This window comes from Anomalospiza imberbis, chromosome 9 (genome assembly GCF_031753505.1).
Source record: "Anomalospiza imberbis isolate Cuckoo-Finch-1a 21T00152 chromosome 9, ASM3175350v1, whole genome shotgun sequence".
Taxonomy (NCBI): Eukaryota; Metazoa; Chordata; class Aves; order Passeriformes; family Viduidae; genus Anomalospiza; species Anomalospiza imberbis.
In genome coordinates this window covers 19573139-19597595 of record NC_089689.1, presented here as the reverse complement: position 1 = coordinate 19597595, position 24457 = coordinate 19573139, and the positions used below count along the sequence as shown (strand labels likewise).

General features: G+C 39.4%; 1 protein-coding gene across 2 annotated transcripts; it reads left to right on the top strand.

Moving 5' to 3' along the window:
• Positions 1–118: 118 nt before the first annotated feature.
• DNAJB4 (DnaJ heat shock protein family (Hsp40) member B4) lies at positions 119–22661 on the top strand. Of its 2 annotated transcripts, XM_068200018.1 has the most exons (4): positions 119–260; positions 14456–14741; positions 17106–17680; positions 18632–22661. In XM_068200018.1, exons 2-4 carry the CDS (start codon positions 14531–14533, stop codon positions 18863–18865), a joined length of 1020 nt encoding a protein of 339 aa, XP_068056119.1. In that variant the 5' UTR covers positions 119–260; positions 14456–14530; the 3' UTR covers positions 18866–22661. The 2 variants fall into 2 exon arrangements, with proteins under 2 accessions (XP_068056119.1, XP_068056118.1); XM_068200017.1 differs by lacking the exon at positions 119–260 and having other exon boundaries at positions 14397–14741.
• Positions 22662–24457: the final 1796 nt, after the last annotated feature.

Below are 24457 nucleotides of genomic sequence, written 5' to 3'. Positions count from 1 at the left end.
CCGCGGGGCCTCCGGGGCCGCCCTGCAGGGGGTGGGGTGAGATCGCGATGTTTCCACGGGAGGCGCGAGCGCTCCGAGACGCTGCTGATAGGGCCGGGAGAGTCACGTGGGGCGAAGGGAGGGCCGCGCGCGGGGGGAGGCAGCGCGCAGCTCTCGCGTCATTTGGTCTGGAGTCGCGGGTGCGCGCGTGGGAGCGGAGGCTGCGCTGCGGGGCTGCCGGGAGCGCGCTCGGGCCCGGGGTGAGGCGGTGGCGACGCTCGGTGAGTGCGGGAGGCGTGCGGGACGGGCCCGGGGCTGCGGCAGCGCCGCCTGCCCGCGCCGCACTGCGCTTGGGGTGCTCTGCCTCTCCGGCTGCTGCCCCGGCGGGCTAAGGAGCGGGCGGTGGCGGCGGCGGAGCGGCAGCGGCGCTGCCCTGAGCTGAGGCGGGGGCCGGGGCGCCGGGCTTTCTTCCCGCCTGAGCGCGACGGTGCCCTGCGGAGGGGCTCCCGCAGTGCGCGGCCGCCGGGCGTTGTCACGGACGATAATGCGAGCGCCGTTTCCGGGGGAGCCGCCTTGGCGCCTGGCAGGGCAGCCCGGCTGGCAGCGGGAGGGGCGAGGGGCGGCTCGGCGGCCGGTGCCGAGGCGGCGGAGCGGCGGAGCCGTTGGGCCGAGGGGCAGGGCCCGCAGCCGTCCCGTCCCGCCGCTGCTCGCGGCCCTCTGCCCGCTGCCATCCTGCGGGCGCGGCCGCTCGTTTCGAGCGGATTTTTGGGTCGTTCCACACCCCAGCTCTGATCCCCAGAAACGGGACCAGCTCTCTCCTTTCACGGAGCTTCTCTTGCTTCGTCCTGCATTTATCCATGGTTGTTTATTTCTTAGCTAAAAATGCTCCTTGTTGATGTACGATTTTTATAGCTGAAGGATTTTTTTTTTCCTTGGCTATGCAAGCACAAGCTGTAATGAAAAACTGGAGTTTGTAATGCTTTAATCTGGGTCCTGTTAAGGTCCTGTGACCTGGTGGGGATGAACTGTCATGCTGAGTATGGATGACGGTGTTGTAAAGGCTTCACATCGGGATAAGATCGTAGAAATCTAATTAGGAATCCTGGCAATAGAGACTGCATAACACTGGAGCAGAACTGCTGTACGACGGCGTTCTGTATCATTCTGAGGAGATGCTTTACAATTTTAAAGAACATTTCTATGCATTCAGCTGTTCCTTTTTCATGGGCTCCTGGTTTACATGAACGTCATACCTTGTTTTTAAACATACTGCTTCTAAACGGAAGCGTGACAAGTCTCTTCCAGCCTTAAGTGAGTGTGTTTTTTTTTGTTGTCAGTGCTTTTACTTGAGAAACTGTTGTTTTGGACTTGGCCTGGTTTGGGACGTGCAGGACTCTTGGATTCGCATAAGAAAATAACCTCTCAGTGTTCTCCCTTCTCTGTCCCTCAGTGCTGCCTTGTAGTTCCATGCTGCCTTAAGACGATTGTAATTGGGATAAATTTAATAGACTATAAGTCACAGTGTTGCTGAGCTCAGATTATCATGTATTCTCCAGTGCAGGTAACTTCACTAAAGGAAGCTTAAAAAATGCTAAGTTTTTAACTCCCATAACTCTATTGAGGTAGTGTAGTTAAGAAGGGTTATAAGAGTAATATATTCCACAAAGTTAAAAATTCCTACATGCTTCTATGCAGATGACAGTTTATTACTACAGCCAGGTGAAACTTGCTGCTCTGTTACTCTTGCTGAAAAAGCCTGTACATAAGAATTAGCTTATACTTTCCATTAATGTAGCTGTTAGCTGGAGAGGATGGGGAAAAAAGTTAAATTACGCTTGGGGAGTGGGAATTTAATTCTTATGCTTGGCTCTTTGCTGCTGTTGCTAAACAATATTTGTTGATTCTCTTAGCTACTAATAGTTTGACTGTGTGTAGCAAGTACTTACTTGTATAATTCATTTGAGCAATAGTAGTTGACTGTGACACATTGAAACCACTCCTGGCCACTGGCTATGTGTTTTATGACTCTCCCCTTACTGGGTGAATGGAAGCATCAGTGTGCTTTTCGTTTTACAGTTACAAAATATACTGGTGTTTCTTTGCTAAGCTCTGTGAGACAAGCCAGTAGCCATGTAATACTGATGATTTTTAAGCAGTTATGATGCCTTGGGCTAATAAAAACACTCTTGTTTGGTACAGTGTAAGTGTTGTAGTTCAATTAATAAGCAGCCGATGATAGATGAATGTTAATTTTCAGAGATTTTTTTAAAATCAACTTTTTACTACTCTTTGAGGTGATGCTTTATTTGAAAACTGAGAGTGATATTTAATATATCTATTATTCCTCAATCTTCACAGTTCTTGAAGTCACTGTAGGCTTTACAGTCAGAGCATGAGATTTAGCAAATTGAGAAGGGGAAAGATCTCATAGTATTGTACACTATATAAATATTTTGCCTCTATTTTCACTGTTCCTAAGTTGATCTAATGACCTTTATTAACATTTGGGTCTACCTGTATTTCCCATGATGGCACTTACAACTTATCTGCTAGAAAACCACATCTCTTAAGTGCTCTTACCTTCATTTCTTTTCATTACGCGATGTTTCTGTTAAGAAAATTATCCCTATGGGATTAATTCTTTCTGTTTAATCTGTTAATGGAGTGGGGTGAGGATCTAACCCCTTAACAGTGCTAACTGCAGTATTCTTTGAGTACATTCTGGCATGTCACAGCAGTGTACACCAGGATGTCCTGCTTTCTCACTTGCAGGAGTTACCTGCACTGCCTGTTTCCTCAGTGCCTTCTAAATGTGCTTTTGATGTAAGTAGTTGTTTGCACTGGGCTGCTAGAGCATGAGAACTTTGGTTTTGTTGTGTAAAATAAGGTTCAGTTCATACAGTAACTATTCTTACCAAAGAAGGATGAATAGTAGAGAAATGAACATGCCTTTCAGAATCTTAAATAGATACTTGGCAATATAAGAAATAGAAGAGTATAGATATTTAAAAGGTCTCTTCACTGTTTCTTTTAGAGATTGGAGGAGGATGTCTCCCTTAACTGAACTTACTAGATTATGACATCTCCCATGGTTTTTAAGCCATAGTAGTTGTTTTTTGCGGTATTCATCAGACTAAAATATTCAACTAGATGTATTTACTGAGTGTAAATATCTGGCAAGTCAGAAAACCTTTTATTTGTGTGGGTTGTCACATATTTAAGTAATGGATGGTTCTGAGGAAAAAAAAATCATATACTATGCGTGAAAGAATCCTTACTTTTATCAAAAGATCCTCAGGGTATTTCTCTGTTAGTTCAGGTAGGGCAAAAGCATCAGTGTAAAAGTGTGGAACTGACACAAATGCCCTGCATAACCAAAGCCACTTCAGTGCATTCATGCATTGACTTCTGCTGGGTTGACTGGAGTTGTTTTTCTCTTTTACAATTCACATCAACTTTACTCTGTGGTGACCAGACCAAAAGGTAAGGCTGTCCTGGAAGAAGTGGTTCTCTGGTACAAGGAGACTTCTCACAAGGTCAATAAGTAAAGAATTACATTTTCTCTGCAACCCTCTGGGGTAGCATGTTTTGTTTAGCTTTGCCTCAGTACACCGAACACCTGTATAGGAGAAGTGCTTATGTTCTCTGTGAGAGAAGGATAAGCACTGTGATAGCTGTACATGTGCCTGCCATGCTTTCTGCAAGTCATTGCTGCTGTGCTGAAATTTGCAATCGTTGCCTGATGATTGTCACTTTGGGAGATGTGGATCAATTGATTCAGGTCCTGTCAGCTGCTACTCCTGCACTGGCAAAGTCTGTCCAGGATCTGCAACCTTATCAGTAGGAAACTCCCTTAAATAACTGGTAATAGAAGATTGAGCATGTGCTCTCTATCCAAACAGCTGTTGACCTGTCATGAGTTTTCATATTTACTATATGTGCACTGAAGTAGTAATTACAGTTTTCAGATCCACAATTTGGATAGTAGTATTTGGATAACTTACATAGCGAGTTTGGAAAAAAATCATATCTAGTGATTTTGGCTTACATTTAGTCACTCTGCCTTTCCTAGAAAAAGGCTTGAGTGTATTAAAACTTATAGAGAAGCTGTGTAAAGGTAGAATCTTTAGAGCTCTTCCCTTGCACGTTTTATTTACTCTTGTGCATCTCGTGTGATATGTATTTGATTTAAAATTTTGATTACCTTACAGGAGGCTATCAAATTGCATTAAGCCACTGTATCATTGGATGTGTCTGATATAGGAGGACAAGTCCGAGAACACTCACTTCTTCCTTAGATACAGCTGCAGTATGCAAAGAGACTGTGCATCATTCTGTTGAAGGAATGTTGTGCAAAAGGCAGCTGGATTATATTAGTCAGCATGATCATGTCATCAGTGCCCAGCATTGACTTGTTCGAGGGGATTGAGTGTTTTTGTGGTGATGTCATGGGAAGAAAAGCTTTGAGAGCACAGAGAATTTGCTGTTAGCATCTTCAGAGTGAAAGGCCTTGCTTGAAATAAGTTGGGCTGAAGCTAGGTGTGGAAGTTGCATATGAATGGGGATTAAGAAAGGCTGAGATGGGGACTGAGAGACTGTGAAAGGAGAGCAAATGGTTAATGCAGCAGTAGCTGTAGAGGTTGGAAGTGTCTTAAATATATCCCTCTGTCAGCAATGCACTGAAGAAAGTGCATTCAAGTCTTGTTAATTACTAAGTACTTTATTTAAGGCATAATTAATACTGAGAATTCTCCTCTTGAAGTGGGAAAAGCTTGATTGCTCTGAAGGGATTGGTGTGCTTCCCTATTACCCAGGCTTGATCTCTAGGAGTATTCTTTCTGATACTGTTTAATTAAGCTAACAATTATACTTCTTAATTTGTGAGTCAGAGCATCTTATTTTTAAACAAACTGTTCATGTATCATAGCATAAATAAAAAAAAAAAACCCTAACATAGAAAGGTAAATATTTTCTGAATCTGAGTTCTGATAGTTTCTTAGTGGAATAGATACTGAAATTTGGTATCACTTCAGAACACCTAGATATTTTTCTGCTGAGTTGTACCTTCCATATTGTACCTTCTTTACCTTTTAGCTAGCTATGCACTATTTAATCTAGAGGAATAAAGTAATTTAAGATATTGATTGCAAAGTAGATCTATTGAACTCCTGCTTTTTACCTTGAAACTTTTCTAGGCTGATGAAGAAGGGAGAAACCAGCTATGAAACATAACTTAGCTATGAGATGTGGTTGAAACACTGCAAAGACTAGTGAGCAACTCAACTATTTTGACTTCTCTTACAGCAGATTGTAGTAAATATAGCTAGGGCTGCTTGTCTTTCTGTCTCCTGTAGGTGAAGTGCATTCTTACTGACATCTGTCCTCCTTTCATGTTGAACAGCGTTGTGCTGACATCTCCTTTTTAAATTCCTGTCTTTGTACCACAGTTCAGTGTGTGTGTTTTCAGCCTTGCATGTAAAACTGGCTGTGTGAATCAGAGCTGCTGGGTGGGATTTTGACGAGCACACTCTGGAAAAAGCATCTCGTGTGACCACCTCCTTTTGCTTATGTAAGACCAGTGGGAATCACATGTCCACAGCAAAAATGTGGGCAGTTCCTTATTTGGTAGTGCATTAATAACCTTGATCTTGCATGAGTGTAGCAGCAATTAAAACAATACTGTGCAGCCGAGTGGCTTTTCAACTGCATTTATTGTGTTTGCAGTTCATATCTTCATCAAGGCTGAAAACATAGTTCATTTTCTATTGGAAACTAGTACCTTCTGACACTATTAAAGGGGAAAAAACCCTCAAGAAAACACAAGGAGAATTTGCATGGGGATTGTGCAAGCATCTTCCACCTATCCTTCACTCACCCCTTCTTGTGTGTGACCTGTAACAATGATCAGTTGTTTCTCATTGATAACTTTTAATTATGTCAGAAAAAATCTAATGCTTTTGCAGGAAGAAAAAATATCTTGCAGACGTGACTTCTGTCTGTTCCTTAGTTACAGAACATGACTGAAGTAGTGATAAAATTCTCGATGAGTTTGTCAGCCTTCTGTGTAAACCTGAGAGTATATTCATCGTTAGGAAAATATTTCTATAATGTGTTATGTTCCACTAATGAATGTCCCAAACTGGCAGTGTGTTGGGGCAGTGTTTTTTTTTTTTTTTTTTTTAATAGAACAAATCCAAATACCTGATGATAGGCTGAGAACCATTGGAAGGAGAGATTTCAGGTTCAGATCAGGTCACAACTGAGTTGTCTGTGCCAGAGTCACAGAGACTTTTTTGCAAGAGCTAATCTGTGAGGAATATCTTTATTCTACAGGTACAATTCTTTATTGCTGTATCTTTGCAAAGACAGCAGGCTTGTATTGTTTGGTGGAAAAAAACCCCATTGGGTTACTTTGTTACGGATGAAGGAATTGCTACTGTGCTTAAGGTAAACAGCAGTAAATAGTTACAGGTGGTAGATACCCTCCTTTATCTACCGATGAAAGGCTAAAAGAGATTATGTACTATACTACAGCCATCGAAGTAGATATTAAATAAAACATACTGCCCATCCTAATGTTTCCTGGGGGGCCAGAATTGTAATAATGACCTTATGTAAGGTGTTGAAATAAATGCCTTCAAAACACTTTCTTCAACTCCAAGTTTCTTGAAGGCAAGTCGGCAGGACTTATTGTGGAAACTTGTGCCGAGTTTTCCATTGTCCTTTTCCTGTTAATCAGTACATAGCACTAGTATTAGGTCATAGAAGTTCTCCTGCACCAGGATTCATTGGTGGAAGATCTGGTCGGGAGCCAGTCACAGTTCTCAGGGTCTGAGCTGCCTGCCCTTGTGTCCAGCCCAGAGCAAATGTTACTTTGGTTTGTGCCAGCTGGCCCTGGGCTGTGGGGTGGGGAATGCTGGGCTGCAGAATGAGCTGGCCATTCTGTCCTTGTCTTTTTAGAGATACTTCTGCCCCTTTTGTGTTGTAGGAGTGGGGCTGAATCTGTTGACTGTGAATGTCAAATTAAGCCTCACTTTTACTGAAAACAGGAATACTGGAAACAACTTCACAAGTGCGACTAAATGCCTGTTTTTAAAAAGTGTATTTATTGTAAACACCACCTCTCTATTTTACTTTGGTGGAAAAACAATACAGATATACTTATTATAGTATATTTATTCATTATTTTCCAAGACTTGTATAGTAAACACATCTGCAGGGCAAACAAGTAGAGGTCTACATGTTTTCCCAGTATTTTTTAAATTGTCTGACATTCTTCCTCTGGTTTCTTTGTTAAGAAACTTGCAGTGCTTCTCTTATGTAGTATTTTTTGGGTGTCCCACTGACACCATTATTGAGTCTCCTGTGTCTTTTTGCAGGGAATTCTGTCACTTAAAGAACTTCTTCATTTTATTATTTAAAGTAGCTGCTTCTGATTACACTTTGCCTCTGGCAATGGGCATAGACCATAAACGATTCATTTCCCCCTTCCTCCAGCATTTGTTGACCTTAGTGACTTTTGTGTTTTTTGGAGACTGAAGAATTAAATCCTCCTCAATTGTTTCTCACGTGGAAATACTTGCATTTTTTTATGTCTGTTACAGTTCTCTGAACGTTTTTTATTTTAAATAGTACACATGGTTTGGGGGAGCTGAAGCAGGCAGAATAGCTGAGTGTTAACAGTGTAGATGGACAATATTGGTACCAATTTACACGAGTACAGTAATGTTTTCTGGGATTTTTGTGTCCTAGTATCTCCTAATACTTTTTTGGGGGGTTTTTTTTCCTGGTTACCAAGCAATCTCGTATTCTTTTTGTCACTGATCAGAATTAATCAGTACTTTTTTAACCTTTTATAAACAACATATATTTTATTAAGTGGTGTAGTCTTCATGCTGAGAAAACAATGTGGGGCATGGAAGCCCCTGGCTATGTATAAAGTATGTTTACATCCAGTAAATCCAGTAAATTAGTCCTTTGTGATGGTCTTGGTAACATTCAGTGTGTTGGCACTTGAGAATCTGAAAGACTTGGATTGTAGCCGTGTTTGCTTAAAACAGTTAACAGAAGGGCTATAAAACTTCTTGCAATCAAATTAAAAGCAGCTAGTCTTGGAGGGAAACAGAGCATACACAAAGCACTAAGCTGTTCATCATATTTAATATCTTTACTTGTTATATAACCAACATGAGAAGGTTGGTGACATATGAGTCAGAAACCTGACTAGTACAGTGTGATAAATATGTGATTAAGTCTAACTCTTCAATTGCATATGGGCAGTTTCAGGACAGAATTCTTTGAGGCTTGGGTAAATTCTTGAGTGATAACCATCAGAGCAGCAGGTAGTCAGGACAAAAATCCGGGCTTTTTGTATGTAAAACTGAAAGAAGTTTGGCCCCGGATTTTTCTGTTTTCTTTGCCCCAGACTTACAACTTAAGTAGTGAATTGTGCATAACTTGTTAAATTCAAACATTTTCTTGGAGGAAAGAGAACTTCAGCTTCGTTGTCAATGTGGTTTTTTTTTTTGCTAATAACAGGAGATATTTCTGCATACCAAGACACTGCACTTTTCCATACAGATTTTTACAAAAGTATGTGTTGCAACATTCTTAACTACTTGAAGTTAGTAGTATGTAAAACAGGCATAGTCAGAGAGAGCCTGTTAAATGTTTTGCATGATTGGCATTTTTTCTGGTGCCACTCAAATTGAGTAAGAATTCCTTCACAGAAATAGGTGGGTAGGGATTGAAATGGACACAGAATCTAAGGAAGCTATTGAAAAGCACCTGTGGAATGTGCATTCTTTTAGAAGAGGGAAGTCTTAACTTGCAGATGGAAATTCTTTGTGTTGCTTTGTGTGGCCATACTTTGGATGGTTCCTTTTGAGTTTCTAAGTGCAGTCCTGTGTTTTCATCAATTTGTGCATCACTGCTGAATCCTGAGAGCTCTGCTTACTTTCACATAGTTGTTCATTCCCTTTTAGTGATGAAAAGCCAAAATGTGCACGTTTATTCCAAGACTATTTTTGTTTTTCAGCTATAGTAGAGATTGTGACTTAGTAAACAGGAACCAGTTATGAGATGTAAGTTTGCTATGTTCTGATCAGTGTGTAATGGAAATAATAATTTCCTGAAGAGAAGAACCCAACCCATAACTTACCATATAATAAACTGTAGTAAGATTACCTAACTTCTTGTCATGTAGACGTCTCCAAATGAAATTAAAGACTCTGTGAATCACATACTTTAAAATATATTTTTGAGATTCAAAAGTTGTAACAGTATATCTCTGTTTTGAGATTTTACACTAGAGCTAATTCATGTAAACATGGAATGTATATTTAAAGTAAGCTTTTCCACAAAAGACCTTAAACATTTATCCTTTGGCCTGTTGACAGAATTTCATGTATGTTCCAGTAATATTATAGACACTGTTTTAAAAGACATATTGCCAATGAAAATTAGAAAACATATTTGTTGATGCTAGGACTGGTGTAACTTAAGTATAATAAATTTATTGGAAGTTATGTGGCATTTCACTTTGCCTTTATGATTATTCATTTATATGTAAAGTCAGCCCCAGAATCCTTATGTACAGTTAACTTTTTACTTCTGTCACAGTAGCAGTTTCCACAGAAAACTCAAGTAAAAATTTGATACATTTGGTTCTTACTGGGGTATGAAGGGCATGACTAAATGAACCTTTTCTTTTAGGGCCATCAATTAGAAAGAACTGTGATGCTCTGCAGGTTTCACTTTGCATTTTCTGTTAAGATATATTTTTTTAAAATCAACTAATCATTGCTTCTGTTGTAAACTCCAAAAATTATTTCTGTGTATGATACCAGCTACTGAATAGTTCTGTGGTGAAACTCTATTGAATTACAGAGTTCATGAATGGGGCTTGCATGTACCAGGTCTTATTCACAGTATAAAGTGTATATAAAGTACAAACATAGCTCAGGCAGCAACTACATCCAGTTAAAGATGATGGGGAGAAGAGTTGTGGAATTATTTTTTTCCCAGGTAAAACAGTGGATGATGTTACAGGAAATATTTTTATGGTATATGGGTGTGCTTTCTTCAAACCATTGTAGACAAGTATAAATTTATTCTATTCATTAATGTGGGTTTGCAAATATTATGTACTTAATTGTGAAAGCTTTTCCTGGGGAGGGATTTGGCTCCTGTGCCTTGACATTTACGTGCACATGTGTATTTATAGTTGTGATCTGTCTGGAATTTGCCTTTGTGGTTTTGTTTGCTCTTTAATTTGTTCTGTGATCTAGTCCTGTCTTTCTCAGTTTTGTTTCTGTGGTTTAATAAGTGAGAAGTACAGAAGAAATGGCTTAATTTAAAGCAAATAATGAGCATTTTTATTCAACTTCAGGGAATATTGATGCTGTTCTGCCTAGAAGCTTTTCCTCAACATACTGGTGCTAATTTATGATTAATCTATAATTTGAGTTCAGTGTGTTATTATGAATGCTTCCATAATTTCTCTCACTTGTTCTGAAGGCTTCTTGAAAGAGAGCAGCTGATTCAAAGCTGATGTCAGCACAACTGTTGGTATGACCCTGCCCCCACTTTCTGCCAAACAAGATGTATAGCTCTTGGCCATATGTTAAACTATAGTTGTTATGAGAGAATAATTGAAAAGACATTTTAAAGCAACAATTCCCAAGTGGAATACAGTAGTCAGACTCTGCCGCCGAAGTGGAGCTGTTGAAGGAACAATTTTCAGCTTCCTAGTGTGTATTTCATACACATTTTTTAGATGAAAAAAAGGAAGTTTAGTATTAAAAAGGAACATCACAGGTTTTGATCAAAGAACATAGAAAATCTTCTAGGTTAGGCAAGTTTTTTTTTTTTTCCAATTTATACTGTAACAAAAAACAGTGATGTAAAGAAGCACTGCACAAATACAGGCTGTTTACTTTCTCAGTGCAGAGTAGGAGTATCATGACATTACCCTGGAGTAGCTTATAAGAACAGAAAATCATGTCTGAGACTGCCTGTTTCAGTGGAAAATTGTTTTACAGGGTTGACTATGACCAAGAGCTTCAGAGATACCACTCGATACGGGAATTATAACTTTTTTCTGTGTGCGCATGAAATGGAATGTAGCTGTTGTATTTGAAGACTGTATAACCAAAGAACTGGTCATATAAAGGGTTAATTGAGTCATAATGTGATATATCAGTTGGAAAATTAATGTGGGAGGGTGAGGAAGAAACCAAGTGATGGTGAGGAGGTTTTATCTGTTATGTTTTTGAGGTGGCTTCCTGGCCAAGTATGTTACTGGATTTGTGTGTCTGAGAATTTCCTTAGCTTTCTTACAGAAGCATGCTTAATCAAGTCTTAGGTTATGGCCTTACTAATTTTCTAGCTCTAGTTTAGTGACATGCTTCTGGAAGGCTTGAGTGAGTTGCAGAAGCCACTACTGCTGGCTTGTCACAGCTGAGAGCTGCTGTGGCTGTGTAAGATCGCTCGCTCGGGCTGTGTGCTCTGAATGCTGCCGAAGCAACCCCATCGAATCCCAGCCTCGTCCTTCCATCACGGGTAGGTGAGCTCACATCCCAGAGTGCTGTGGGCAGGTGTGCTGGTACCTGTGGGACTTGGACACAAAGCAGCAGTCTCTGAAACAGGAGGTGACTGAAATGCAAGGATTCTGTGAAATGGGCATACTGACAGAACACATCAACGTGGAAATGCAGAAACTTGTCTCGGTTTGAGACAAATTTAGGAGGAAACATCTTGTAAGGGTGTCTCTTCTGAAGAGTTTTAGCAATCCGTCCGCCACGGGTTTTCACAGGTTCCAAACAATTTTCCTTGGGTAAAATGAAAAAAACAAAATTGTTTATTTAACAAGCAGAGTGCTCACAGAAGAACAAAATAATCCCATAAAGGAGTTCCTATGTCACACAGTAGGTTATCTGGTTTTTAGGGGACAATTACTCAGGCTTTTAAACAAAAGATACTCAAATGTATGGGAAGCAAAATCTTGTTATTGTCTAGAAGAGTGTTCTTCTAGAGATAAATATATATATATATAGTAACAGGGAAGGTAGAACTATAGCAGTATAACTAAATATCTCCTTGTTGTTTTTTAGTTTTGTTTTCTGTTTATCTGTGCTTGAAGAGACTGCAGAGCCAGAAGCCCTTGAAGAGAGTACCTGAAGGATTTTCCTTTCTTTTCTTTAGATAATAATTCTGGAAATGTATATGGAATAAAATAACAACAAAAAAAAAAAAAAGGAGCAAAGAACTGCAAATATCAGATACTTGGATTCTAAAAATCTAGCAGCTCTAATATGACAAAATTGGAAGACATAAAAGCTTACCACACTTAGCAGATGGATTTCACTTTCTGAAGAAGTGCTGGCAGGATTGGATGTACCAGATTATTATTAGCATAATTATTAGATGTTCATCTTATGCACACTAGAATTTTGATTGTAATATTGAAAGTTTTCACTGCTTTTAAGAGAGTATCTCTGTCTATTAGAAACTGTTTAAAGAGCTCAGTAAGCATGTGAGAGGAGCTGTGGCCTACGTGTATTTTCAAAAGATCTGATCGTGTGATGAAAGGAAGGTCTCAACATGGAGAAGAAGGGACATGCTTTCTGGAATTGACTCTTAAAAAATAGAAGTTTCTGGAGTATAAATTCATTCTGACATGAAGATCTCATATAGGGCAGGAAGTAGAAGTAATATAGTCATTGCTGTACATCCCACTCAGAATCTTAAGTAGTTTAATTTTTAGGGAATAGCTTGCATCATTATGGTATAACTCGGCACTTAGGCCAGAATGGCACGTTCCCTTCTGTGGGGAGAAAAAGGATGCCTGAGGACTTAGTCGCTGTGATATTGGGCAAAAAGTCCCAGTGTAACTTTGTTGTTATCAGAATTTGTTCTGTAAGTTTTAATAATTAAGATGAAGAAACTTTTTATTTAAGGAGAAATCCTGATTATTGTGGCTTTTAATGAAACCCTTAAAATTAATTACTAGGTTGTTACAGAATGGGGGGATGTGTGTGCAGAGGATCTATCACTGTGCCTTGTTAATTGCACTGCTTCAGTATTTCTGTGATACTTAAAAGGAGACAGTGCTTAATACAGTATTCGTAGTGGAGAAAATGTTCAATTTAGGATGTGGGCTTCAAAGAATTTATCTGAAATTTTTTTCTAGTACTTTCTGGTTAAGGAAGCATTTTCTGTCCCTTCTTATCAGTCTCTTGTAAGTTTGAGCAGGTTCTAGAAAACTGCTTGAAATACAATGCTCCCTGAGTCAGAGGATTAGTGGGTTTTATTGTTAGAAAGAAGGCAGCTGAGCTTAATTACGTCCATAATAGTAATTTCATAATTCAAGCTAGAAATGTTTTCATACAGACAACATCTAGATATGACCAAAAGTCTTGTTTTTTAATACTTTGTTCCAGGAAGGAGTAATTTTTCAGTTGTGTTACTCTGTCATGTAGTTCATTGCCTTACTGATAAACATAGCTAATTTCTTGACCTATAGCTCTTAACAGAGGTAGGAAAGAAATCTTGCAGGCTGAAACTTCTTAGCATTTTCTCTGGAGCACGAGAAATACTTCAGTAGTAGAATTTGTTTTATATATTTTAAAGCAAATGTGTAAGAACCAAGTATTTTTCTGTTATTAGCGTCTCATCAGATGAAAGCTATTTGTTTGGTATATCGCCATACTTGTATAATAATCTTGGTATTTCCTATTTCATAGAAGAAGGCGGAGACAGGATTTACATGTTGATCTGCTTTAATTTAGTGGCTTGAGTTGTGGTAAACAAAGTGGTATCTTTTTGCTCAGATTCATTCTTACTGCTTAATAGTACATGGCTATGGTCAACTGTAGTTGAAGGTAGCTTAATTTTATTTTTAAAGAAACGAAGTTTTGCTTTCTGAAGCTTTGTCGTTGATATGGGTGTAAAATTCTTCATAGCCTTTGCTGGAAAGGGTACAGCTCCACGTTGATATATTTGGAAAAGAGTTATGTACAGCTGTCTCTATAGAAACAGTGAAGTAAAATGCTATAATTACTCTAGATGAGCTTCGGCATGTCGCTTGGGGCAGATAAGCCCTGGGAGCTGCTGGGTTCTGCCTGGGTGAAAGGCGCTGTCGTCGCTCCGCTTTAGCCGTGGCGCTGGAGGTGCTGGCGCCGGGACTGAAGTCGAGCGCGGCGTGCGCGCAGGCGCGGGAGAGCGAAAGCTGCGCGGGCTGGGCCGGCGGGGAAGTGACGTGCCCGGTGCTGGCGTTCTAGAAAGAGCGGAGACACGTCCTTCGGGGGAGGGCTCTGCCGTCCCGGTGTGTAGTCGTTTATAAATGAGCTGCGGGGGAAGGAATGAAATACGGAGAAGCTCTATGGGCCTTCTTTAATGTATCGTAGAGTTTGTTGTTTTGTAGCACCTCTGTTGGTTTCAGTTCAAAGTTTGATTTTTATTTTTCCTTCTCTAGCATTTCCACCTTGCTAAGACACTGGACGCTGCTTTCTTTACAGCAAGGAAAATCTGAATTCCTCCAACGCTCAGGATGGGGAAAGATTACTATTCTATCCTGGGAATTGAAAAAGGGGCTTCTGATGAGGATATCAAAAAGGCTTACAGAAAACAAGCACTGAAATGGCATCCAGATAAGAACAAATCTCCCCATGCAGAAGAAAAATTCAAAGAGGTTGCAGAAGCTTACGAAGTGCTGAGTGATCCCAAAAAGAGAGATATTTATGATCAGTTTGGGGAGGAAGGTATGTATGTCTCTCTTATAGTTTGGTCTTTTATTTTCATTATGTTGAATGGAGCAAAGTAAACATATGAAGACATGGTATGTGTTCCTCTTTAGACAATGTATTTACAATGTATTTGTTTGGCTCATGAGATTTTAAGTAAAATGGATTGCTGGGCTTTAATGCTGGTGAAGTTTCAATTTCTTATTTTAATAGGGTTTTGTACAAGCCCCAAATACCTGACAGGCAAAAGGTTACTGAACAGAAAAAGTTTCTATCACCCATGAATAGCTTTCTGTCATCTCTTACTGCTGCCTTCCTTTGCCAGAGCAGTTTTTGAGATGCAGTTCAAAAGGCATGTATTCTTTTCTTTAATTTTTGCTTAAGGGCAATTTGCTTGATCTAGGCAAAGCAGTCCTTCTGAGCATAAGCCCAGGTGTCCAGCCTGTAATTGTCCTTGGCTTTGTGCCTAGAGAGGAAAGAATTTGGCTGATGTCATGAAATACCAGAACAATTTTTTAGCTTTAATTGTAAACAGTGATAACATGCCAAGAGAATGAGGCCTCAGAAATGTCACATTTATCCTAAAATGGTTATCTGGAGAGGATGATTTTTTTTAAAAAAATTGTTGACCGACATGACTTTCAATCTTATGATTGAGCAACAGAGGAAGTCATTAACATCCCTTCCTATAAATGTATATGGTATCAGGAATTCCATTTAAAATAACCACTTCCGTTGTGACAAGTGGGCCTGCTCATTGCTACTTGCTCGGGGCTATGTTTTTTACAATTGCAAAGAAGGACACTTAAATAGCAGTATTCAGTATTTTGGGCAAAGATAAAAAGTATGATCTTTTAAAATGTCGAATGTGGAAATACCTCCTGATGCCTCAGTTACTCTCTAAGCTCTTCTAAGAGTGTAATTAGTTGTTTTAATGGAAATGTAAAGAGTTGGGGTTTGTAAGAGGGAGGAAACTTCGGTGTTTTTGCAGACAGGAACTGGATGTGCCTTCAGTAACTCCTGGCCAGCTATTCCAGGAGGTGTCCTTCTGCTATTGCAGATTGAATCCTCTGATGTGCATATTTGGCACTAACAGTAGTGTGTCAGAAGGATGTATTATAGTTTGTTAAAGTACTTTTGCTCTGGTATTGAAATGGGGAAAGCACTCTAATGTCTTAGTTGGTGAGTGTTGGTACCCAGCATTAAGGTTATGCATGAGAACACTGAGCTAAAAAAAAACCCTACAAACCCCTCTTTCAAATTTATAGAATGCCTCCCTCATAATGTAAGCCTTCATTTTTCTATGGTTATAAAATATGATAGCAGCTGTAGTTTTGAGTTGGTCTAAGACTGGAAAAAAAATTAAAAAAACAAGCATTTTAAGTTTAAGACTTTAAGACTATTTAAGACAAAAGTATCTTAAGAAGACTTTCAGTCTTCCAATGGTTTGAGAAAGTACCCTGAAATAGCTAGTGCAGAAGAGCACTGTTGCAAGGAAGTAATTGATCACTTATTGGGAAAGAGACATTGAAAAAAATTTATTTTAGCTAGGTTTGAAATGGGAGCACAGGAAGTACGAGACAATTTTCAGTGAGAATTCTTGGCAGGAAGAAATGAGATTTAGATCTCTCTATGTGAAAGATAGAATAAAGCTATTGAGAACCTTCTGTTTTTTTTCACGGAGACAGTGATAGTGTGTACAAGGGTTTTTATACCCAAATGGATCTTACCAAATTCCATGATGCTTTTATTTGTGGCTACATTGAAGAGAGTTCCCAGGATTTGTACCTGTTTTGTACCATAGGAACACAAGCTGTAATAATTTTGGGATTCTAAATTGAATATTAAGGAAGGATATATGTGTTTGACTGTTGGCATGTTACCTTTTACTCAGAACAAATTGCACGAAAATGGGTAAAACTAATTAACACTGAGTTACAGCTAAGCTGTAGAGGCTATGGAATATGTCGCATATGATAGTGAGTAATTTTCCCCAGAAGAGACCTTGTAGAAGGATGCAATTCGCAAAACACTTTGCAGAACAAGAAGAAATCAAATCAAGCAAACCTGTCTTCTGCTCTTAACATGCTAATTGATTAAAATAACTGGTTTCAATCACATGAAATAAAATTGGTAGTGTCAGAATACCTGTTCTTCTGAAGTAAGTTGTTCTAGAGCTTCAGAAACTTTGTTGCTGTTCAAGCTATTGAATTGCTAGTTAGTACCTCCTATTCTCATGGTGAATCTTCCTTGAAAAGCAGACCTTTCACTCTTACTGCAAATATCTCTGACTCATCAGTCTTGATATCATTACACTGTACAGCAGGAAACCTTATACTAATACCCAGTTTGTTTTTAACTGTGCTTATTTTTCTTATTTAGGTCTTAAAGGAGGAGCTGGAGGATCTGATGGCCAGGGTGGTACCTTCCGGTACTCCTTCCATGGAGACCCACATGCTACATTTGCAGCTTTCTTTGGTGGCACAAATCCTTTTGAGATCTTCTTTGGGAGGAGGATGCCTGGTGGCAGAGACACTGAAGACATGGAGGTGGATGGTGATCCATTTGGATCCTTCACTAGTTTTAGTATGAATGGTTTTCCAAGGGAAAGGAATACAGTTGGCAGCCAATTGCGACGTAAACAAGATCCCCCTGTAATCCATGAACTTAAGGTGTCCCTGGAAGAGATCTATCACGGCTGCACAAAAAGAATGAGGATTTCACGTAAAAGGCTTAACCCAGATGGTAGAAGCGTCCGAACAGAGGACAAAATCCTTACTATTGAGATAAAAAGAGGATGGAAAGAAGGCACCAAGATCACTTTTCCAAAAGAAGGCGATGAAACACCCAACACGATTCCAGCTGATATTGTTTTTATCATTAAAGATAAACCTCACTCTCATTTCAAAAGAGATGGATCAAATATTGTCTATCCTGTTAAGATCAGCTTAAGGGAGGTAAGTTTCTCTTGTGGTAGAACTCCAAATGTTTGATGTTATTACAGTACAATACAGTGGCTAAAGCTGCATGGTAGCTGTGTGTGTGTAATGTATTTTTTTTCTTCTTAATTAGTATCAGGTGGAGAAATAAATGCTTGATTTCATTACGATCTTCATGTAAATTAAGCTACCTTAAGGGATTCTGCAATAAGTGTGAAGTGAGGTGCAGCACCTAAAGTTGTGAGGGAGGGAGAAAAGACAATATTTAATGTTAATGTGGTAATACAGTTCTTTCACAGATAAAAGCCTATTTAGACTCATTGCATTGTTATGTAAATTGGACTTTATCAGTGTGCTGAATCAGGTGAAGTTGCAGGAATCAAAATCTTATTTTCAGAGATGCTAATAATGAAAATAAACTGTTGGATAAAGCAGAAGATCTGATGTTCTAATTTTGGTGCAGCAAAATTGTTGTTTGGATTTCTTTATGCACCACAAATATTCACATAAGACAGCTGTGAAATTTTATATGCCTCTGCTTATGACACTTAAATGTTCTGAAATTCGATATAGTAGAGTTTGATAATGTATTAGGAAAAAAAGTCCTGTGCAATGTAAACCAACAAAAAGTATTTCCAATGGAAATTCAGAAGATTGCCATCTGTAGAGAAGTATGATTAAGGAGTTCATTCTGCTCAGCTCTCTTATTATTTGATAAAATTTTTGAAGGACATATAAGCTCAATTACCCTCCAGTAGCCATTGTGTAACATTCATAAATTCAGTGATATTTAATGACAAAGTTTTCTCTTTTTAAGAGAGGAACATTATATTAAAATTTTGACATCTGAGAAGTGCATAGGAAAAATGCTGTTTAGAATTCTAGTCACTTATAAATAATCCACATTAATTTATAGGTACAAAAAAATTCTGACCAATTTCTTTTTCTCATATTACAATCTTTCTTTAGGCTTTGTGTGGCAGCTCTTTCAATGTGCCAACGATAGAAGGAAGAACCATACCCATGACAGTCAATGAAGTGGTCAAGCCTGGGATGAGAAGAAGAATTATAGGATATGGTTTGCCATTTCCCAAAAATCCTGACCAGCGTGGAGACTTAATTATAGAGTTTGAAGTAATTTTCCCAGATAACATTTCTCCAGCATCAAAAGAAGTACTTAGGCGAAATCTTCCAGTTTCATAAAATGGAAGACTGTGTCTGTTAACAGATTAAATAGGACACTGGAAATGCAGAGGACTGGCGAGTCTGCTTTAAAAGTGCAATCTGTAACACCTAGTGGAATCTTTGGTTTTTTTTTTTGTTTTGTGGGATGGGTGGGGGGAAAATACTGTAATGCTGCATGAGAAGAAAAGAGTTTAAGTAGAAGTCATACAGGTGAATTCTGCAGTACAAATTACAGGGAAAACCACTCATTTTGTTTTACATCTTCCTAATCGGCAATGTTTAGTCATTATTTTGCTTAATATAATTGCAATAATTTTTTTACAAAGTCAGTGCATATTTCTGATACAGTACTTGAGCCTCCAAGTACTTTATTTCTTATATATCCTCACCATCTCTATAACATTACACATTTATACAGAAATTTGAGATTGCAGTAGATACACACAAAGGTATAAATATTTTAAAGAGCACATGACAGAGATCATTTCAGTATGTTGCCTTCCACTGCACAAAGCATGGGCCAGAAGAATCAGCTTGGACTCCTGACCAGCCCCCCTGTGCAGTGAAAGCCTTCTCTTTATTGCCTCCAGAAGTGTCAGGACTGCATTGTGGGCAGGGACCGTGGCCTAAGGAGCCAGAGTAGCCATTTACTGTGGGATAGCTCCTTAGCCTTCAGGCAGAATAACAAGAAGGGATTCTTCAAGGACATGAGCAGCAAAGGTGAGCCTGCTGTTGAATTGGGCAGGGAAGCTGGTGACCAATGACATGGAGAAGGCTGAGGTACTCTGTGCTGCCTTTGCATCAGTCACTACCAGTAAAACAAGCATGCAGGAATTCCAGGCCCCTGAGACTAGTGGGGAAATCTGGAGTCTTGGTGGTGGAGGATTGGGTTAGGTTGCACTTTACCTGGAATTCTGTGAGCCTGACAGATTGCACCCGAGTGTTGAGGGAGCTGGCTAATGCCATTGCAGGGCCACTCTTGCTTATCTTTGAATGGCCAGGGATTAAGAGATGTTCCAGTAGACTAAAAAAGAGAAAATACCACTCTTCAAGAAAACCAAGAAGGATGATTTGGGAATCTACAGGCCAATCAGCTTCACCTAAGCCCTTGGTCATGTGACGGAAAAGAATCCTCCTGGAAAGCATTTCTAAAAGGTGGTTGGGGTAGTCAACATAGATGTACGACAGGGAAATCTTGCTTGACCAGTCTTACTGTCATCTACAGTGAGCTTTGGGGATGTTGAGAGAACAGTCTGTGTTGTTTACATCAGTAGACAGACTGATGAAGTACAGGTTAGATAAGTGGAAAGTGAGATGGATTAAAAGCTGGCTGAATGAGGGGGCACAGGGGGTTTAATTAGTGGCACAACGTCTACTCAACTCAGTAGTGGTGGAGGCAACTCAATTGTGGTGTATCCTCTGGCTCAGTACTGGGGCCAATACTAGTCAGCATCGTTAATGACCTGAATTACAGGATGGAGTTTACAAGCCATATAAACTGGGAGGAGTAACTAGTGCCACCAGTTGATGGTACTGCCTTTCAAAGGGGGCCTTAAAGGCTGAAGAACTGGACACAGGATTCTCACAAAGTTCAGTAAGGGAGGATGCTCTGCTGGGGAGTAACTGAACCAACAAACTGTCAGTAAACTGACTGTGGGCTAGCAATGCAGCTTTGTGGCAACAGAGGCCAAAGTTTTGCTAGCAGGTGAGGGGAGATGATCCTTCCTCATTACTCAGCGCTGATGAGGATCCATCTGGAGTACTGATCTCCCTGGTACTGGTGGAGCAGCTCTAGCACAGGACCATATATGAAAGGCTGAGAGAGCTAGAACTTGCAGGCGTGGGGAAGAAAAGACTTGGGGGAGATCTTGGCACCTGGCAGGAGGGAATGAAGATGGAGGAGCCAGGCTCTTCTCAGTAGCTTTCAGTGACAGGACTAAATGGACACAAGTTAGTTAGGGGTTCCATCTGAGCACAAGGAAACAGCTTTTTACTGAGAGGATGATCAAACGCTGGAACAGGTTTCCTAGAGAGTTTGAGTAGTTGATGTCCCTGGATACTCACAGCCTGACTGGACATTGTGCAGGGCAGCCTGCTCCAGCTGACCATGTGTGATCAGGGCCGTTTGACTCCATGATGCCAGGAGGTTTCTTGTAAGCAAAATCATTCTTTGAACTTGGACTTGGCATTTTTTGCTACTGGCCGTGTTCTGAAAATAAGGCTTAGCCCAAAGATGGTAGTGCTTATGTGACAACTCCCTAGGGAGCAGGTCTGTGCCAGGTTGGAAATATGCACAAAGAACCCTGTAAAAACATTTGGCTAGGGCAGGTATTTAAAGATCATGCTGATCTCAAATATTCATTAGTTTCAAAGGCCAAACTTTACTCACATGAAGAAAAAAAAAGAGTTAGGTCATATCTAAAGCAAAATTTGTTTAAGAGTCAATGTGGAATAGGGGTCGCCCAGGAACTTTCATATGCTTGAATTGAGTTGCTTTTTTAAAATTCAAATATGAGTCAGTTGTCTTTAGAGTTCGAAGGTGCATAGAGAGATGGAGAGCCCTCTGTAATAGTCTAGTTTTATAATACAGTAATAGGGCTGGTTCCCTTGGTTGCAGCATGGTAATGGTGGAAGAAATGCCTTGTGGGCATGCTTTATTACTTGAGTTTAAAACCATAATACAGTGCTTTAACAATACTTTCAAAGGATTTGGGGTTTGGGACTTTTTTGTTGTTGTTTTTCATAAGAAAATATTTCAAGATTTGCTGTCAGCCTTTTGCCTGTGGACATTTAGAGGTTACCTGCTCTGTTAGGTAGCCTAAGAAATAGCAGTGTTGTATATGTGACTGCAGAAAAGTAAATAATATGGAAGTTGGGATTTAATTTACAGTAATTTTTACATGAGTGTAAGAAGAATCCCATTTCTTTTACTTAAAGGAGTAGAATTTCTGTGGGGTATTGTTCAAGTCAATTTTTCAACTGCAGATCTCTTCATGCAGTATCAGTTAGTTGTAGTCCTAAATCTGCAGGAAGTAAACAATAGCTGGAGCAGTATTACAAAGAAAAATAATTGCTGCTTAGTGCTTCTGCATATTGTTAATACTATATATTGTTTGTTGAAAAAATTTCCATTTCAGTATGTTCCGTATTGCATTTCTTATGTGGTTTTTAAGTAAAAAGTGTAAAGCTGGTTTTTAACTTTTCTCTTATATTTTGTTATGATGGCAAATGCTACAAGCTACATGACTTTAAAGCATATCAACCTAAAATACCTATTTGTCCATTTAAAAGCTAATGGAATCAAGCATTTTGTAATCCAGGATCTTGTAACCATATCCAACTTGTAAAAAAAAAAAGTTAGAGCAACTAGGATTATTTTTTTTTAACCATCTTCAGGTAAGAGGAGTAATGTTAAATTGAGGAATTGCAGTATCTTATGTATTTAGAGGTGTATATATATATATATGTGTATAGCAAACTAAACTTTTCCAACTGTTTTCAATCTCAAAATACAAAACTTATAGAACTGGTATGAAATAAATGCTTGTATTTCTTTTCTTATGGAGAGATAAAAAAAGTATGTTTCAGAAACCAGCATGTAGAATTACTTCAAAATATAAGATGAACTATTAATATCTATCCAATCCAGGATTCACAAAAAATATTTTTCTAATCAAAAATGTGCTTAAAAGCTATGTTTTAAAACCCACTTGATTATTTAATAAAGCTACTTGGGAGAAGGAAGCAAATACTCTGTCAACTACTATATTTGTAACTACTGAAATACATGAAAATAAAATGGTCATTCATGAAATTGGGATGGATTTTTGATCTCTTGAAGGTTGCTTAGGTGCCATAGAAGGTAGAAGTAATTTAGTTGCTTTGCAATCCATCCAGCAAGTCTGAAAACCTCTGCTTCTAAAGATCTTCTCTTAATCTCACCAACATCAAGCCTTAGGATAACCTCAAGCTGTTGGAAGAGTAGGACAAGCTACACTACAGCCCTTTCTCCTTCCTGCCATGCAGTGGTACTCTGCTTGCTCCACAGCTTTCTGCTGTCATGAGAGGGGTAGCATTCCATGCTTTCACTCGGCCATTTTTGTAGTAGCTATGCTGAAAGCTTTCTGAAGCCTATTTGTGGTGTGTTGAACAAATGCACTCCATTCTTTTCTTGTATGTGCATTTTATATGCTAGTCTGACTCACCAGAAGCAGACTTTTTGGGGTCAAATAGGTTTTCCTTAAAGTGAAATTTGCTATAACTTAGGGTGAAATTCTATGCACTTGAATTCTTGTGCTAGACCTAAAAAATACGGACCATGAACATGATACTGTAAATATAATTAAGAGACAATTTTACTTTTCCAGTCAGTAAGTGCTAGTCCTCTTTTGCAGCTGACATGAGCAGTTCTTACTATATTGCTTACTGAACACATCCTATAGAACCAGGGAATTGGTTGTACAGCCACTTATTATTCAGCACCCAAACTGAGCAAATAACAGCACTTATCTCATGAGGTGCAGAATCTCAGCTCTTCATTTGTCAGATTGCTCAGCAATAGACTGTTGGATAGCATGATTTGTTTCCTTCAGGCTTCTCCAGTTAATTGCTCTGTTATTTAAACAGTGAAAATAGAGATCTTTTGTTGATCCCCCTGGGTGTGGAAGGCACAAGTGCCCTGTGCTTGTTGCCTTGGAATTACTGGCTTACCGAAGGGAGGAGCTGTACGAACAACAATCTTGTTAGTCATGCCTGATTGCTTTACCAAGGACAAACTGCCATGTTCACAGCCCTGCTGCCCTACATTCAAAAACCCCCTAATGCCACCCAGCCAGCAGCTGAAATACCACATAGCATTTCCCCGAGTAAGGGTAGATATCCATGTTTAGTGAAACACTGATAGTGGCATTTCATAGCCAGCAAGGTGACTTTGTTCCACATACATTCTCCACAAACTTTAAGGCTGTTGCATGCCACAGTTCTTGCATCCCAAGTATTATGTGTGAGAAACTGAAGTACGGGGTAGCCTGTAGTGTGCAATATACTCGGGATAAAAGGATCAAATCAATTTTTTTTTTTAAATACGTGGTTTATTTTTGTTTCTAAACCCAAGGCTAATTGTAATTTTATTTCAGTTGTTAGATCTCTTCAAAAAGTTAATTTGAATTAATTTTTGGACCCTTAGTATCCTGAGTTGCTGGAGGCTTATTTGGATTGGTTGATCTAGTTTTAGTGTGCATTAATTAGTGTTGGCAGATGCTTCCTTAGAGGGTGCACATTCAAGGGAGTCTGAAAACAGGATTTGTTGTAGTTGGAGAAAGTGTCTTCTGTCCATTACAGCCTTCTTTTCCTTGAGGTTCTCAGCAGACTGACTTATTTACAGCTCTACAAACCACTCAATCAGCATTGTGTTATGCTGATCAAATCTAAATCATTGAAACTGCTAATCCATGATCTGAGCAATATTAATAAATAGTACTTGTAGATGAGGAAAAAGAAGTCCATGGTAATGTACCTTTTCAGTAACAGAGATGAAACTGAGTGTTGAACACTTCTTTCCCCTTCCTTCCAAAGCAGGGCACTGCTATGGCAATTTCATGTGTATGCTTT

Bases quoted from the DNA above. Each gene is read 5' to 3' on its own strand.
- DNAJB4 (XM_068200018.1), top strand. From the start codon at position 14,531: ATGGGGAAAGATTACTATTCTATCCTGGGAATTGAAAAAGGGGCTTCT. The intron at 14,742-17,105 runs GTATGTATGTCT...TTTCTTATTTAG, and splicing joins TGATCAGTTTGGGGAGGAAG to GTCTTAAAGGAGGAGCTGGA. The intron at 17,681-18,631 runs GTAAGTTTCTCT...ATCTTTCTTTAG, and splicing joins TTAAGATCAGCTTAAGGGAG to GCTTTGTGTGGCAGCTCTTT.